The sequence below is a fragment of the Loxodonta africana genome, chromosome 21 (assembly GCF_030014295.1).
Source record: "Loxodonta africana isolate mLoxAfr1 chromosome 21, mLoxAfr1.hap2, whole genome shotgun sequence".
In the NCBI taxonomy this organism is placed as follows: domain Eukaryota; kingdom Metazoa; phylum Chordata; class Mammalia; order Proboscidea; family Elephantidae; genus Loxodonta; species Loxodonta africana.
This window is the reverse complement of record NC_087362.1, coordinates 30,026,761-30,042,448: the sequence shown is the minus strand read 5'-3', so window position 1 is coordinate 30,042,448 and position 15,688 is coordinate 30,026,761. Positions and strand designations below refer to the sequence as shown.

Here is a 15,688-nt window from a genome sequence, read left to right as displayed (position 1 = left end):
CAACACCGGCCCGGCGGTCCGTCACGGCAGCGACGGCGCTGGTGTGACGTCATCACAGCGCGCCCGCAGTACAGCTACAGCCGCCGCCTGCATTGTAGGCATGTGCCAGGTGGGCGAGGATTACGGGGAGCCGGTCCCCGAGGACACGCCGCCGCCGCCGCCGCGGCCTGGGTAAGAGCTGGGCAGCCGGACGCGCTGGGCCGCCTCTCCCTTGCACGCCGCGTACTGGCGCTCCCGCTGGCGGCGAGCCCTGCCCTGAGGAGCCCACCCCGGCCTGGCCTTTGGCGTCACTGCTGGGGTCCCGCGGGCTCGGGAAGCGGGAGGGACCCAAATGGTTCTCGGGCCCAGTGCCGGGTCGAGACCGGAACTCGCTCTGCAGCGCTGGGAATGGCTGTTAAGGATCTCTTCACTTGTTCCCGCCCCTAACTCTTGGAGCCACTGGGAACAGGTCTGCCGGTCACAAAGCTGTCTTACTCCGGGGGAAAAAGGCGGCCTTTCTGTCACTTCTACCCACAGTTTCTATTCCTTCCCTCCAGGGCCACACAGAACAAGTTCTGTCTCTCCTGTCCATACCATCCCTGAGAGACTGAGAGGTGGCCTTTATGTGTCCCACAACTACTTTTTCAGGCCAAACAGCTCCTTTGGTCTTTTTTTTAAGTTGGTGGCTGGAATAGCCATGTTTGTCTGTACAGTTCCCCTCGTGACCACTCCCACACATGGTGCCTTCCTCTTACCTAGCTGGGGGTGAGAAACTGGATCCTGTCTCCTGGAAGCCCACCAGCTTAATCTGCGTTCTGTTCTCCTCCCCCTACACCCCATCTTCAAAGCCGTGAGCAGAAGTATGTGAAGTGGTGTGTGAAGTGCAAGAAAGGTGTGCCCGTCTTGGTGATCCGGGCAGGAGATGCCTTCTGCAGGTGAGCACCTGGAGGTGGGGAGGAGGCCCTGGAAAACACAGTCTTACAAGGGCAGTCAGGATTGACTACGGTTTTTAGACTTTGTTTCTTCTTCTTAAAAGCCTTTGGTTACTTTAGTTCCGCTTTTAATGCCGTTTCTGCTCATCCTGGTGTCATAGTAGAGGTGGGAAATATTTGTTTCCTGCTTGGGTAACATTCTCCCATTATCTAGCCCTGGATTGGGTGATAGGAGGGTATCAGACGGAGCTTGGGGGAGAGTTGAAAGCGGGGACGGGATGTCTGGATTGGGTTAGCGTGTAGAAGGGGTGGACATTTGGGAGCATCTGGGCCACGTTGAAGGGCAGGTCCTCTGGGTGACTGTCACTTACTTCACTGATGCCTGTTTTAGCTGTGGAGAAGGTGGAGTGGGAGGAGGGCTCTAGGCTTCCCCAAGTCTAGGGGGTCTACAGTGAAGAATCAGAGACCTATTCCCAGAAACCTGGGTGTGAAGGCCCTCTGTTTTAACTATGATGTGGCCCTGTCACATCTTACTTGCATTTAACTGTTTCAATGTTTGTTTCTTCTTGACCTGTGGTTCCCAAGGACAGGGCCAGGTCTCCCCCTCCCATTTTGGCCCTTTAATGCTTAGTGGCTGTGCAGACTTTTTTTGTACAGTGAATGTTTGTGCCTGGTGCAGTCCAGGGCCTCAGTGCTCTGGAGGGTGAGGCTCTTCTACAGTTGGTGAGAACTCCTGCCCCCTTGCTGGTCTCTGTTGCTGCCTTTGCTGCAGATTCAGGTTTCTGGTCTTCAGCAAATGTTCTCACCCTGCTTCTTAAAGATAGAACTTGTTAAGAAAGGAGTAGCCAAACGTAGCCTCAAGTGTCCACCCTGCTGACCTGGCATGAACAGACTTCCTGGTCCTGATGCTGGGTGGGGGTGGGAGGGTGGTGTGGAGGGACTGGCTGTGGGCCAAGGCATGCCTGGCATTTTGGCCACAGCTGGTGGGGTCTGTGTTACAGGGACTGCTTCAAGGCATACTATGTCCACAAGTTCAGAGCTGTGCTCGGGAAGAACCGGCTCATTTTTCCAGGTGAGAAGGTGAGTGTGGGGCCTGGGGTCCACCTCCTATGTCTGGGTGTGGGCGCTGGGTCCCAGAGGCAGCACCAGCCCTGAAGAGCCCTAGCTCTGCAAGTGGCCAGCCCATCTCAGCCACATATTCCTGTGGCCTCAAGGAGGAGATGCCACTTTCCTGGAGACTTCGGAGGTGGACACATTCCTGTTGGACATGTGTGTGCCTCTGAAGGTTCCTTCTCTCCCCAGGTCCTTCTTGCATGGTCAGGGGGGCCGTCGTCCAGCTCCATGCTTCGGCAAGTCCTGGAGGTATGTCCGCACCCACCCTTTCTTCCCTCCCAGGCAAGGGCTGCTGCGGGGTTGAGCTCTGGGGTGGAGGGGCCTCCCTTCTTGGCTGGCACTGTGGCATCCTTGGTCAGTGCCGGAGGGGCTGTCCAGGGGGTTTGGGGTGTGTTTAAGGAGGTGTGCAGCCAGAAGCCATTTCCAGGATGTCACTGTGCCTAGTGCAGCCCCATCTACCGACTCCCACTGTATATAGTATAGGCATGTGACCTGGGCAGAATATGACTGAAGGTGTCCCTTAGGCCACTGTGTGCTCTGGGGGCCCCAGGTCCAGGGGACCAGTGTGTCAGATGAGACAGGTAGATGTGCATGGGTGCCTTTGGGTGACCCAGGGGCTAACCCTGGCTGGGGTCTACCATGAGAGCTGGGTTTTATGGGGCTCCAGCAGGAGGAAGGGCTATGCTGGGTGAGGCGAAGGTGGCGGGGGAGGGGGCGTGGGCAGCAATCTGAGATGAGGGTGCAGCGAGGGCCTGGACCCCAGCAGCATCACCTTGATCTGACTAAACTGCTTCTCTCAAGACAGTCTGAGGTCCAGGTGGAACTCTGCATCCGGTAGGGGGCATGTCCTGCAACTCAGTGCTGCAGGTTTGGGACATTTAGCCATTGATTCTGGCCCAGCCAAGCCTCTTTGTCAATTCTCCCTGCAGGGCCTGAGTCGAGAGTCGGCCAAGCAGCTGCGTTTTGTGCCTGGGGTTGTTTATGTTGATGGTAGGTGTGGCTCAAGCTTTCCAGGTCTAGCCACTCCCAACAGTGGACCCTCCTTCTGGTGGACAGGTCAAGTACTGCAGGCAATGGCCCTGCACAGGGCCGGGGTGGGGGCGGGGCCAGTGCTGACAGGGACAGGCAACACCACTGTTACCTAAGACGCGATCATTGTTGGACATGGGTTGAGGCAGGGACATCTGGCCCACCTTCCTCGCAGGGGCGGCCCCAATGGAGGGGAGCTGTGCAGAGGACTAGCCAGTGATGCACCTCTCCCCAAGCCATGATAAAAACCCACTGCCAACTCTGAAAATGTTCTTCAGCGGGAAACTGCCTCACATCCACAGTTTTCAGAAAACTTGCATCCTGTGGAGTGCTGCAGCGTGGAGCTGGCCACATAGTGAACCCTCTCTGGGGTCCCCTTGGGGGCTCTGAGTGGGCCCCGGGGCCCAAATGTTCTGGTCCTAGGACGAGATGGACACCCCTCCCTGGGCTCGTGTGTGGCTGTGACTCCTCTCTGCCTGGCTTGCAGAGGGAGCAGCCTGTGGCCGGAGCCTGGAGGACAGAGCAGAGACCCTGGCTGAGGTGCGGTCGATCCTGCACTCCACCAGCCTACCGTGGCATGATGTCGCCTTGGAAGAGGTGGGCATGTGTCCACACTGGAGACAGGAGGGGGTGGTCCTGGGCATGTGTGTGGCCTCAGTTTCCCCTTGACCACTGACCTCCCCACTTGCCCACCTGATGTGCCCCTCTGGCCCAGAAGGTGTTCGGCCTGCCCCAGTCTGTGCTGCGGCACTTCTCCCAGGAGCCAGCCTCGGGTGATGGGGCCTACAAAGAGGCCGTGGATGGCTTCATCCGGCAGCAACAAGGTCTGGGGACCGAGGGGGCCAGGGACAGCCCTAGCCCAGCCCTGGGCGGGGAGCAGCCAAGCTGGCCCAGCCCCCACAACTCCCAGAGCCCAGCAAGGCCACCTCTGGCTGGTGAGACTGAGGCTCTGTGCAGACTGTTCAACTCAGTGCAGACACTGACCACCAAGGAGGAGCTCCTGCAGACCCTTCGGTGAGCCTGGCCCTCTGCCCAGACTTCTCCACCCTGGGGTCTCACCCTGCCGATCTAGGCCCCCAAACCCCTCTTCCCTGGGGTCCTGCCCCACCCAGACCTCCACCCTGGGGTCTCACCCTGCCCAGACCCCCTCTGCTGTGGGGTCTCACCCTGCCCAGGCCCCTGAGGTCCCTTCTGCCCCAGGGGTGCCGCCCCGCCTCCACTCAGGCCCCCAGATGCTCTGGCCCACAGGACCCATCTGATCCTGCATGTGGCCCGAACACATGGCTACTCCAAAGTGATGATGGGAGACAGCTGCACCCGTCTAGCCATCAAGCTCCTGACCAACCTGGCACTGGGCCGAGGGGCCTTCCTTGCGTGGGACACGGTGCGTAGGATCAGGCAGGCTCCCAGGGTCTTCCCTTTCCCTTGCTTCCTCCACTTGGTGTGAGCCTGGTCCTGGCCCCCCAACTGACAAGGGAGGGGGTAGGGAGGGGGTCTGGCTGGGGGCTGGCCGAGCACAGTAGGAACCTCCCACTCCTCTAGGGCTTCGCAGATGAGCGGCACGGGGATGTAGTGGTGGTGCGACCCATGCGGGAGCACACCCTAAAGGAGGTCGCCTTCTACAACCGCCTGTTTGCCATCCCCACTGTGTTCACGCCAGCCATCCACACCAAGGTGGGTGAGCACACTGGGTCCTGGCCTGGACTGGTGGGGGAGGGGCACAGACTCTCAGAGAGGTAGGGTGGGGTTGCAGTGTGATCTTTGTCTGGATACTTGAGAAGTAGGTCAGCTGGCTGCTTCCTTCAGCCACGACAAGGCTGACACCCAGTACTGCAGGCAGCACCCCCTCTTGGGCAACCCATGTGACCTGGGTGCTGCCCTCTGCACTGGGGTCTGCCCTCCACACTGGAGGCGGCCCTACAGCCCTCCCACCTGACTTTCCTTCAGGCCCCAGAGAAGGCCAGCATCCACCGGCTGATGGAGGCCTTTGTTCTCCGGCTACAGGCCCAGTTTCCCTCTACCGTCAGCACTGTGTACAGGTGCAGGGTGGGAGTATGTGTTTGTGGGGCAGGGGGAGCACCTGCCTGGGCTGTCTCCCACTGATGGTCACTAGTACTCTGTACTTGCATGGCCACAGGACAAGCGAGAAGCTGGTCAAGGCACCCCGAGCTGGCCAGGCTGCCAGCCCCTCCCGCCCCTGCTGCCTCCTCTGCCTGTGCACACTGGACATTGACAGTGCTGGTCTGCACCCTGGTCTGGGGGTGGGGACATGGGCTCTGGTCATGCTCTGGTCTGGGGGCAGTATGGACCTGGGTCACATCCTGGTCTCTGGGGGACCGTGTACCTGGGGTTGGAAGGCAGATGGGCTTGGGTCTTGGTCCAGCAGCCCCGTGGTCCCCAGGCCCTTCCTGCCCTCTCCCTTCCATGTCCCAGTCCAGTCTCTGCTTGCAGATAGTGCCACAGCTTTTGGGGCCCAGACTGCCACAGCCCTCTCACTGAGGCAGGCCCAGGCCAAGGAGCCCACAGTGCCCTGCTGCTCACCAGGGCTCTGCGGGGACCAGGGTTGCTGCAGGGGAGTCAGGCCCAGCGAGAGGTAAGTCCCTGCCCACTCCATGGCCAGCCCCTGCAGCTGCACGGGACGGGGGCACCCCTCACTGTGCCTGCTCTACTGGGGGCCAGGAGCAGGGGTACAGGCCCACCCTGCTTCCTCAGGGAGGAACTACGAGCCCGTGTCATAGAAGAGCTGTGCTACAGCTGCCGCGTGAACATGAAGGATTTGGTGAGTGGACCTCCCGCTTGTGACATGTGGACCCTTCCCACCCTCAGCCCAGAGGTCGGGTTCTTTGGGTTGAGAAAGGCAGTGGGGGGCTCCTGGCAGCCCTGGCCCCAACTTGGCTCTAGAGTCTGAGCTCTGTGGCTCTCAGACCTGGCCATGTGGCCCTTTTGTTGCAGCCCTCTGTGGACCCCCTCCCACCCTACATCCTGACTGAGGCTCAGCTCCGCAGCCGCAGGTACCCAGCACCCTCTCTGCTGAGACGGCCCTGGGCGGAGTATCCTTCTGGGCCTGGCCCCGCCCTGAGCTGGGCAGGTGTCCGATTGCAGTGTTCCCGCAGGGCCCAGGCCACACAAGAGATCCGGGAGTTTCTGATAGAGGATAGTGAGGACGAGGTGGAGACAGGCCAGAGCTGAGCCCCTGGACTGCATCCCCTGGACTGCCACTGCTCCTGGGACAAAGCTGCCCAGCCATGCCACTTAACCAGAGCCCTCCGCAAGTGCCTGAGCACAGCGCTCTGTAGGGCGAGCGCCGCAGGATGGGGGCTGTCCACACTGGGCAGGAGCTCAGAACCAAGGCTGTCCCAGCATATAATTGTTCATTTGTATAAATAAAGAAGTTTTTAATTAGAAAACTCTACAGTACGCGTGGGGAAGGGAGGCCGGGACCCCTGGCCCAGTGTGGCCAGTCCTGGGGGGATCCCATGGCTCCGGTCAGGATGCAGCCCATGGCTGGGATGCGAACACGGCGTTCCCTTCTTTGGCAGCAGCATCAGGGCTCGGGTGGGCCGGGGAGGAGGTGTCACAGCTGGTGGCCTTGGGCTGGGGCATCTGCTCTCCTGTGGGCCAGGAGTGCCACCTGCCCACCTGTCCACGCTGTGTGGCCTGGCGGCTCCTTCATTCTCCGGTGCGCTGTGTGGCACCCTACTCCTTCTCGCGGGTCCACTTGATCATGGTCTCTGGCGAGCGGTAGAGGAAGATGAGCTTGGCGTACAGCTCCTCCTCCAGCTCGAGCTCACGAGTCTCACGCACCAGGAAGATGTCCTGGCAGAGTTTGAGGATGCGGTCCACGCAAGGCAGCTCTTCGAACATGATGGAGTGGGAGATCTCACTGAAGAAGCCACGCACGAACTTGCCGATGACCAGCACGATGGACACGTAGAGGCCCATGATCCTGTGGGGGAGGGAGTGAGTCTCAGGCTGCTCCATCCCACCCTGCCCGCCCCTCCTGCCCACCCCCATACTTACCCGTAGCCTGCCAGGAAGCCAAGGCTGGGTGGGCTGACCTTGTCGCTGAAGATAACCATGGGCAGCAAGTTGCAGTCAGCCTGGCAGTCCTGCAGCTCCACCACCCACCACTCAAGGAAGCCAGCGGCCCCGGTGCCCACCTCCCTGCGCAGCTGGATGCGCACATCCAGGTAGTCATCTTCCTCATCTGCACAGAGTGGACGGTGGGTCAGGCCTTGTGTGCACCCCGCCTGCACTCCGCCCCCCAGGGAGACCCAGTACTCACTGGGCTGCAGCTGTTTCACGGGGTTGGCTTCAGGTCCATTGGGGGCACGAATGTACTTGGGGAAAAGGTTGGAGATGACCCTGCGGGAGGAAGCTGGCAGCTCAGGCCTGGCCCTCCCATCACCATGGCCCTCCCATCACCATGGCCCTCCCATCACCATGGCCCTCCCAGAGGGTAACCCCCACTCACACGGACTGGTTGAATGTGCCCTCAAGCAGGCTAGCCAGCTGCCACCGTGCTGTATTGTTTGGAGCCAGGTTCAGGGTGTGCTTCTCATTGGTATACTCCACAGTGCCACCTTTGGCCAAGTCCCTGTGGGCCCGGGAGAGAGTGAGCGCCACAGGCAGACCCCATCCCACCCAGATCCACAGGCCTCGCCCCACCCCACCCACCTCTGGAAGTTCCAGGTGAGGCGCAGGGTGATGTCTGATGTGCCATTGTACAGCTCCCGCTTCATCTGGGTCCGGCTTGGGGGACTGATACGCCACAGTGCTCCTGAGCTGCCCTCGATCTGGGCCGTGACGATGTCCTCAGGGCTGTACTGGCTGATGAACTGCATGGCAAGCTGGGGGCAGGGTGGACACACTTCAGCAGGCTGCCTGGCTCGTTCTACCCACCACAGCCCTGGGCAGGCACTCACCGGGTAATGGTCAAACTGCTTGGACAGCGCCTCATAGGTCTGGGCTGTGAAGGGCACGATAGACGGCTGCTGGGCACTCATGGTGAAAAGGGGCTGGGCACAGAGGGAGAGCAGTGATGCAGCCGGGCCACCCCAGCCCCAGCGAAGGGGACCCACGCAGGGTCAGTGGAGGATCCCCCCTGGGCCAGGCAGCCACCCCAGTTTCTCCCACTGTCTATGCTGAGTGCACTGCCCTGGCTGGGACCACTCTACTCACCTCATAGCCGCCCAGCTTAAGGGTGACAGTGACATCAATGGGCTGGTTGACCACACCGACCACTGAGCGCACCAGCGACATAAAGAGCAGTGGGAACCAAATGATGGCAATGAGGAAGAGGATGATAAGGCCGCCCATGCCATATTTGACAATCTTCTTCTTCTTCTGCCCCTTGGGCTGTGGGTATTTCTGTGGAGATTTGGGAGAGATGGGAGGCAGATGGAGACACGGTCACCTGGCTGAACACTCTGCTTGGCCCCCTTCTCTCCTGCCACACCAGGCCCTGTGCCCTGGGGAAGGGGCGTCCTCTGACTCCCTCTCTCCCTGCCATTCCCAGAGCCTCATTCTCCATGCCCTCCTCCTCCCCTCATATGGCCATGGTCTCTGGCTCACCCAGTGGTCCCACAGTGTCAAGCCTCAGCCTGACATCAAAACTTATTATAAAGCTTACAGTATTCACAACAGTATGGTACTCGTGTAATGACAGGCATACAAGCCAATGGAGTAGAACTGAGAGTCCAGAAATAAACCCTCACATATATGGTCGATTGATTATTTGACAAGGGTGCCAAGACTTCAGCGGGGGAAAGGACAGTCTCTTCAACAAATGGTGCTGGGACAACTGGATCTCCACATGTAAAAGAATGGAGATGGACCCCTACCTCACACTGTATGTGACAAGTCAACATGGAATAAAGATCTAAAAGAGCTAAAACCATAAAACTTACAAGAAAATATAGGGATAAATCTCCCTGACCTTAGGTTAGGTAAAGATTTCTCAGATACGACACCCAAAACACAGGCAATCAGAGACTAGATAGATGAACTGGACATCGTCATCATTAAACTTTGTCCTTCACGTCTGGGGTCTTAAATGGTAGCAAGTGGCCATCTAAGATGCATCAATTGGTCTCAACCTACCTGGAGCAAAGGAGAATGAAGAACACCAAAGACACAAGGTAATTATGAGCCCAAGGCAGAAAGGGCCACATAAAGCAGAGACTACATTAGCCTGAGACCAGAAGAACTAGATGGTGCCTGGCTACAACTGATAACTGTCCTGACCGGGAATACAACAGAGAACCCCTGAGGGAGCAGAAGAACAGTGGGATGCAGATCCCAAATTCTCGTAAAAAGACCAGACTTACTGGTCTGACTGAGACTAGAATGACCCCGGAGGTCATGGTCCCCAGACCTTCTGTTAGCCCAGGACAGGAACCATTCTTAAAGCCAACTCTTCAGACAGGGATTGGACTGGACTATGGGATAGACAGTGATACTGGGGAAGAATGAGCTTTTTAGATCAAGTAGACATACGAGACTATGTTGGCAGCTCCTGTCTGAAGGGGAGATGAGAGGATAGAGGGGGTCAGAAGCTGGCCAAATGCACACTAAAAAGAGTGGAGGGAGGAAGTGTGCTGTCTCAGGGGGAGAGCAATTAGGAGTATATAGCAAGGTGTTTCTAAATTTTTGTATGAGAGTCTGACTTGATTTGTAAACTTTTACTTAAAGCACAATTTGAAAAAAAAAAATTCGTTCTTCAAAGGACACAATTAAGTGAAAAGTCAAACCACAGAATGGGACTAAATTTTTGCAAATCACAGATCCAGTAAGATTCTAGTATCTAGAATATATGAAGAACTCTTACGCCTCATTAAAAAATAGACAAGTCGGTTTAAAAAATGAGCAAAGAACTTGAATAGGCTGTTCTCCAAAGAAGATACACAAGTGGCCAATAAGCATGTAAAATGATGCTCAACATCATTAGCCATCAGCGAGGTGCAAATCAAAACCATAATGAGATTCCACTTGACACTAGGACGGTGATTAAAAAAAAAATATTGATGAGGAGGTGGAGAAGTTGGAACTCTCCTACATTGCCGGGGGGAATATAAAATGGTACAACCATTTAGAAAACAGTTTGGCAGTTCCTCAAAATGTGAGACAGAGTTACTATTTGACCCAGCAATTCCACTCCTAGGTATCTATGAAAATGAAAACATATCCATACAGAAGCTTGTACACAACTGTTAATAGCAGTATTATTCATAAGAGTCAAAGTAGAAACAACCCAAATGTCCACCAACTGATGAATGGATCAAGAAAGTGTGGTCCATCCATACAACGTTATTCAGCTGTAAAAAGGGGTGAATGACTGATAACCTGCCTTTGCTGAGATCTCCCATATCAGGGCTGAGTCTACTAGTACTTCCTTGAAGGCCCTTCCATGAAGCCCCGTCTGGCCCTCTTAAGAAGACCCCTCTCAGGCCTGCTGTGGTTTTCTAGCTCTGATAGGGCTGTTTGAGTGCAGACTCCACACCACAAAGACCTTGTGCCCAGAGGGAGGGAGTGGACAGTGCCCCCGGCTTCTCCCCATAACACCTGCTTGGGCCACGCTACCTTTTCTGTCTCTCGGCTGCACTTGATGATGAAGATGTTGGCGTAGATGTCCTCCACGCACATCCAGTTGGACAGGGATAGTGTGGTGTCCGTCCACACCCAGTCCATCACCGCTCGCAGTTCCACCAGGAACGGCACCAGCCGAAACCTGCCCATGGCAGAAGGACCCTTGTTAGGTGGGCCTGAGGGAGGGGTGCCTGGTGCCTCCTCTGCGGCTTGTAGGCCCACACTCACCCCTGGAAGAGGAAGAGGTTGAGGTGGTTGTACTTCTTGGTGAGGAAGTTGCCCAGGATGCGGGTAGGGTAGCCACAGCGGATCTGGTAGGCAGACAGGGCGAAGTAGATGCACTTGACGAAGTACCACAGCTGGGCCACCGCATTCTGGCTGAACATCCTGTGGGGACCGCCCAGGCCGGGTCAGGGTGCCATCGGACTCAGTCCGGGGTGAGCCCACGACCTCCCTGCCCCAGTGAGGGCGCTTGGCCCACCTCTCGGTGACAGCAGGCAGGACGAAGAACATCCACAGGTGGATGGCCAGCACCAGCGCCACCTGGAAGGCCAGCTTGCCCAGCACGGTCTTGCGCAGGTAGAGGGCACGGTCGACCACCATGGTGCTGAACTGGATCAGCAGCATCACCAGGAAGGCCTCAGGCACCTGGTCGTCTGACAGCGAGGACGTGATGTCTGTGGCCGCTGAGTGCTTCTGTGATCAGAGAGCACATGGGTCACTCACTAGGGCTGGCTTGGCATCCTCGCCAGCCTGGAGGGACCTGGGGGCTCTGGCTCACCCCAAATGCCCAGAAGCCAAAGATGATGATGATGAAGTCGACGACGTCAGCCAGGAACATAAGCGCGTAGACGTCGGTGGCCGCACGGTACTTGCTGTGCAGAATGTCATGGAAGAAGTGCCGCGGGGGCTGGAACACGCTCTGGGCTCTGCAGGCGGTAGGCATGTGTGGGTTCAGGCTCTGTGCTGGCCTCGGGATTCTCCTCCATCCCTGCACCCCGCCCCAACCCCGCCCTGGGCTTCTCCCAGGGCCGAGTCACTCACAGTGACAGGCAGAAGCTCTGTAGCCGCAGCCCGGCTGCCTTCACCCTTTCCCGGGAGCGGCTGGGTCTCTTGGCTCTCCCAGAGGCCACAGCATCCTCCTCTTCCTCTTCCTCCTCTTCTCCTTCCCCCTCCCCAGATCCTGTGGGAAGAAGCTGCTGCTGACAGAGCTCCAGGGCTGGGCCAGACTCACTCGCTTGACCCCAGAGATGAGCCTGGGAGGCTGGCATTGCCTCATTTTGCAGACAATGAGACTGAGCCTGGGCATGGTGCCAGCGTCCCCCAGCAGTGGGGTCACAGCTTCTGTAAAGGGCAGCAATGAGGTCCAGTCCAAGCCAGTAGGCTTCTTACCCTCCTCCACCGCATCAGCAACCAAGGCTGAGCACAGCTACAGTCTCCCCTGAAAGGGCCAGACCCCCTGGCCCCAGTGTAGTGATGGAGCCCTGAGTCAGTTCCATGCTGGGCCTTGGGCGTCTCAGCTGTGAAATGGGCCACTCTGCCTCATCCACCTCCCCAGAGACAGGGCTGTGGACCCTGAGTTACTGTGGATTGGATTGACTGTACTGCTGGCTGGGGGCAGATGGTGTGCGGTAAGGACGGTAGACCCTGAGTTACTGTGGATCGGGGCGACTATACCGCTGGCTGCTGGTCCTTTGGGCTTTGGGCTCTCTCTCTTCCTCCTCCTGAAACGCAGGCTGATACGCCTCAGGCTGCGGGGCTTGAGTTCCACTTCAGGCTCCAGGGACTCGTCCTTGGCTCCAGCCCTAGCTTTGACCTGGATGTCATCCTCGAGTGGGGTCTCGGCCACCCCTGGCTCTGTCTGAGGTCCTAGCAGGGCCGCAGGCTCCTCCCCAGCCTCCTTCTCCTTCTCACTACCTCGGTCAGGTTCCTTGGAGAGTGAGTCCTCCCCGTGGTCCCAGAGGCCGTAGCACTACCAGAGGGGGAGAGGGAGAAGATCAGTGAGGGAGAGGCCAGCCCTGCCCCTTCTTGGGCTACCTGGGGCTTCCCAACCACTGCCCACCCCCAACGTGGGCCTGGGCCCAAGAGGGTACTGGAGACTGCCCAACTACCTGACCCCTCCTCAGCACTGTCCTGGGGGCCGCCTGTCCTGTCGAGTCCCTGATGCTGTCCTGGGTATACTCGCCCTACTCCTCGCTTGGCACTCGCTGTCCTGGGTGTGCCCACCTTGCCCCCCCCCCCACTTTGGTGCTCACTGTCCTGGGTGTCTCCCCCTTCCTTGGCGCTCACTGTCCTGGTTATCCTCCCTGGTTGGTGCTCAATGACTTAGGTGTGCCCCCCCCACTGGTGCTCGCTATCCTGGTTGTCCCCCCCTTTGCACTCCTTGTTCTGGTTGTTCCCCCATCTTGGTGCTCGCTGTCCTTGGTGTGCCCCACCTCCTTGGCACTCATTGTCCTGGTTGTCCACCCCCTCAGTGCTCCTGGTCCTGGTTGTCCCCCCCAACTTGGCACTCGCCATCCTGGTTGTCCTCCCCCTCAGTGCTCACTATCCTGGCATGGTGGCACCCACCAACAGCTGGGAGCGATGGAAGAACAGCACCATGAGCTGCACCAGGTCGTACTTGAGGTAGCCATCAGTCTTCTCCAGGCCCAGAATGCGTGGCGGGAAGTAGGGCTTATTCTCATGGCGTCGCAGCACTAAGTAACTGTTCCAGGGGAAGAAGCCGAACTGAAAGAGGTACTTGGTGACCACTGTGACCTGTGGAGGGGCAAGTGGGCGGGGGTTCAGCACGCAGGGGGCCACCTGTGCCCCACCCACCCCACCCCGACTGGCAGCATCCACCTCGGTGAAGACAATGGCCGTCATCCAGAAGCGCTTGCTGGGCCGAGGGATGGACAGCATGGCCCACAGGAAGACCAGCACGGGCAGCACAAGGGAGGCGGCTGAGGCGGTGACCATGTGGTTGAGGACGATGATAAAGTAGCAGAGCAGCTCCGAGTGGGCAGCCACACACTCGTACCCAGCCTGCAGGAGCCGCAGCGCTCGGCCTTGCCTGGCGGAGAACTGCTCTGCCTCCTCCAGCTCCTGGATGTGCAGGCGCCTATGGGAGGTCAGGTGGACTGAAGAGAGGGACGTGGACCACAAGGGGCTGGCAACCACCGGGATGGGGGGATGAACCATATTGGGCAGGCGTGGGGCGAGTCTCCCCTGGGGCGTGTCCCAAGTGGGGCAGAGTCAAAGCACAGGGATATGCAGCTGCTGCCCCACCCCACCCCCACCCACACCTGTTGAGCAGCAGCTCGCTGGCCGTGCGTGTCCGTGTGCGTGCATTGGCTAGAAGTTCTCGGGAGCCACGGCGGGAAGGCCCAGCCTCAGGGCTTGAGGGGTCAGCCACAACCTCCTGGCTGTTGCTGCGGGTGTTGTAGCCCGTGGTTAGGGGGCTGCAGGTGTCCTCGGTTGTGCTGCTCAGCGGCTCCTCAACTCCAAGACCGCTGTGGGCAGGAGAGGCCTGGGTCACACGGGCTTGGGAGGATGGAGGCGGAAGGGGGACCAGAGGGTCGGGATGGCCGGTGAGGCTGGATAGCCAGAGTGCTGGGCACTTTCTGGCAGCAGCCGGCCTCAGGAACTTTCAGGGTAGGCAGGCACAGGTTCCAGGGGGGTGTCCAGGATCTGGGCAGGAGGGGGTAGAGCGGCGGTAGGAAGGGGTGGGGTTGAGGAGGGATCCAGGGCAGAAGGTGGCTGAGTGCTGTGAGGGGTCCAGTCTGGGAGGGGGTGGGGTCAGGTGGCTGCCCTCCTCTAGCCCCTATGCACCTGCCTTGATGCTGTGCTCGGTGCTTGGGGGCCATCGGCAGGGCCTGGCAGCACGGCCTCGTCCTCACTCACATACAGCTGATCCAGGACGCCCCGGTGCACCTCTCCGCCCTGCAGGCATGGGAAAGTCACAGGGAGCCGGACCCCAGGGTGGTGGGCGGGGGGAGGGCTTGGTGCTCACCCGCAGCAGCTCCTGCGTGAGGAGGTAACGCTCGGCGCGCAGCACATCACTCATGTTGCGGTGGTGGCGCGTGAAGGCCTGCAGCCAGCGCGTCAGCCCGTCCACCAGTGCCTGGCCCAACACCCACAGGAACTGCGCCATACTCAGCACCCGCTGCATCACATGGCTGCGGCCTGTGGGGAGGAGGCGCTGGGGGCACGGGCAGATGTCCCCGAGTCCACTTCCTCCCACCTCCACCCATTTCCACTACCACCCCAGTCTGCTGGGCTCACGCACCTGCTGCCTCATTCTCCAGACCCTCTGCCAGCTCAATCTCTTGGCTTAGGTCACCTCCTGGGGACAGGACACTGGTCAGGCCCTGGCTGCCATGGGCAGTACCCCCTCTCCAGGGCCCTGGGCTGGTCCACACTGACTCACCCACTGGTGCCTGCCTCTCCTGTGCCCTCTCCTGCCGCCGCCGCCGTAGAACTGTCTGGGCATTGGTCACCCAAGCCTGGTACGCCATCTGAGGACAGGTCCTGGGGTCAGGAACCTGGCTGAGGCCAGGCCCCAGCCACTCCAGCCAGCCAACCACTGGACACACTTGGTGAAGGACCCTGGGCTCCTGGTCTGCCAGGTGGTATGCCCAGCACCAAGGACAGCAGAGAGTGGAGGCTGCCTCATGGGGTGATAAGGGGAGGGGCCTGGGGGGCCCAGCGGGGGACTGTGACCACTCTGAGCCTTGTCGGCAAGCGGGGCTGCCCACTGTCTCCTTGGGTGCCCATCAGGCCTGTGCCAGGAACCAGGGATACCACACAGAGGAGCCTTCCTGCAGCGAGGGTGAAGTGAGGAGGGGGCTAGCTGCTTCCCTGCTTGCGTGCCCTGGTGTCTGAAGGCGGCTGGGGCAGGGCCCTGGTGGGGAAGTAGGAGCTGGGTCCCCAGGGCCCCAGGCCAGTGGGCATCCATCCTCACCTGGAAGGCGCTCTGTGCTGATGGCCTGGTATCCTCGGGCTGTGCCTCCTCCTCCTCTTCACTGTCTGACTCAAACAGGAAGTAGTCCCCTGAGTGGATCACTGTG

The 15,688-nt window shown here is 59.2% G+C and overlaps 2 protein-coding genes across 17 annotated transcripts in view; one reads left to right on the top strand and one right to left on the bottom strand.

Moving 5' to 3' along the window:
- Positions 1–49: 49 nt before the first annotated feature.
- On the top strand, positions 50–6,432 carry CTU2 (cytosolic thiouridylase subunit 2). 6 transcript variants are annotated; one of them, XM_003418056.4, is made up of 15 exons: positions 50–171; positions 828–914; positions 1,913–1,991; positions 2,214–2,273; positions 2,954–3,014; positions 3,541–3,650; positions 3,772–4,067; positions 4,302–4,437; positions 4,596–4,727; positions 5,001–5,092; positions 5,191–5,294; positions 5,505–5,646; positions 5,766–5,832; positions 6,006–6,064; positions 6,167–6,431. In XM_003418056.4, exons 1-15 carry the CDS (start codon positions 101–103, stop codon positions 6,240–6,242), a joined length of 1,572 nt encoding a protein of 523 aa, XP_003418104.1. In that variant the 5' UTR covers positions 50–100; the 3' UTR covers positions 6,243–6,431. The 6 variants fall into 6 exon arrangements, with proteins under 6 accessions (XP_003418104.1, XP_023413839.1, XP_010596102.1 ...); XM_023558071.2 differs by having other exon boundaries at positions 3,769–4,067; XM_010597800.3 differs by having other exon boundaries at positions 5,191–5,646; positions 6,167–6,432.
- Positions 6,421–15,688, bottom strand: part of PIEZO1 (piezo type mechanosensitive ion channel component 1 (Er blood group)) — a 62,488-nt gene continuing 53,220 nt past the window's right edge. For all 11 annotated transcript variants that reach the window (XM_064273658.1, XM_064273655.1, XM_064273659.1 and 8 more), the window contains 21 exons: positions 15,583–15,683; positions 15,049–15,136; positions 14,908–14,964; positions 14,632–14,804; positions 14,455–14,561; positions 13,925–14,131; positions 13,482–13,740; positions 13,209–13,397; positions 12,318–12,612; positions 11,685–11,823; positions 11,422–11,569; positions 11,122–11,336; positions 10,869–11,027; positions 10,635–10,782; positions 8,235–8,423; positions 7,979–8,071; positions 7,731–7,903; positions 7,528–7,650; positions 7,339–7,418; positions 7,074–7,260; positions 6,421–6,999 (listed from right to left, as the gene is read on the bottom strand). In XM_064273658.1, the coding sequence (XP_064129728.1) occupies positions 6,750–6,999; positions 7,074–7,260; positions 7,339–7,418; positions 7,528–7,650; positions 7,731–7,903; positions 7,979–8,071; positions 8,235–8,423; positions 10,635–10,782; positions 10,869–11,027; positions 11,122–11,336; positions 11,422–11,569; positions 11,685–11,823; positions 12,318–12,612; positions 13,209–13,397; positions 13,482–13,740; positions 13,925–14,131; positions 14,455–14,561; positions 14,632–14,804; positions 14,908–14,964; positions 15,049–15,136; positions 15,583–15,683 (3,380 nt within the window). In that variant the 3' untranslated portion in view covers positions 6,421–6,749. The remainder of the gene's footprint in view (positions 7,000–7,073; positions 7,261–7,338; positions 7,419–7,527; positions 7,651–7,730; positions 7,904–7,978; positions 8,072–8,234; positions 8,424–10,634; positions 10,783–10,868; positions 11,028–11,121; positions 11,337–11,421; positions 11,570–11,684; positions 11,824–12,317; positions 12,613–13,208; positions 13,398–13,481; positions 13,741–13,924; positions 14,132–14,454; positions 14,562–14,631; positions 14,805–14,907; positions 14,965–15,048; positions 15,137–15,582; positions 15,684–15,688) is intronic.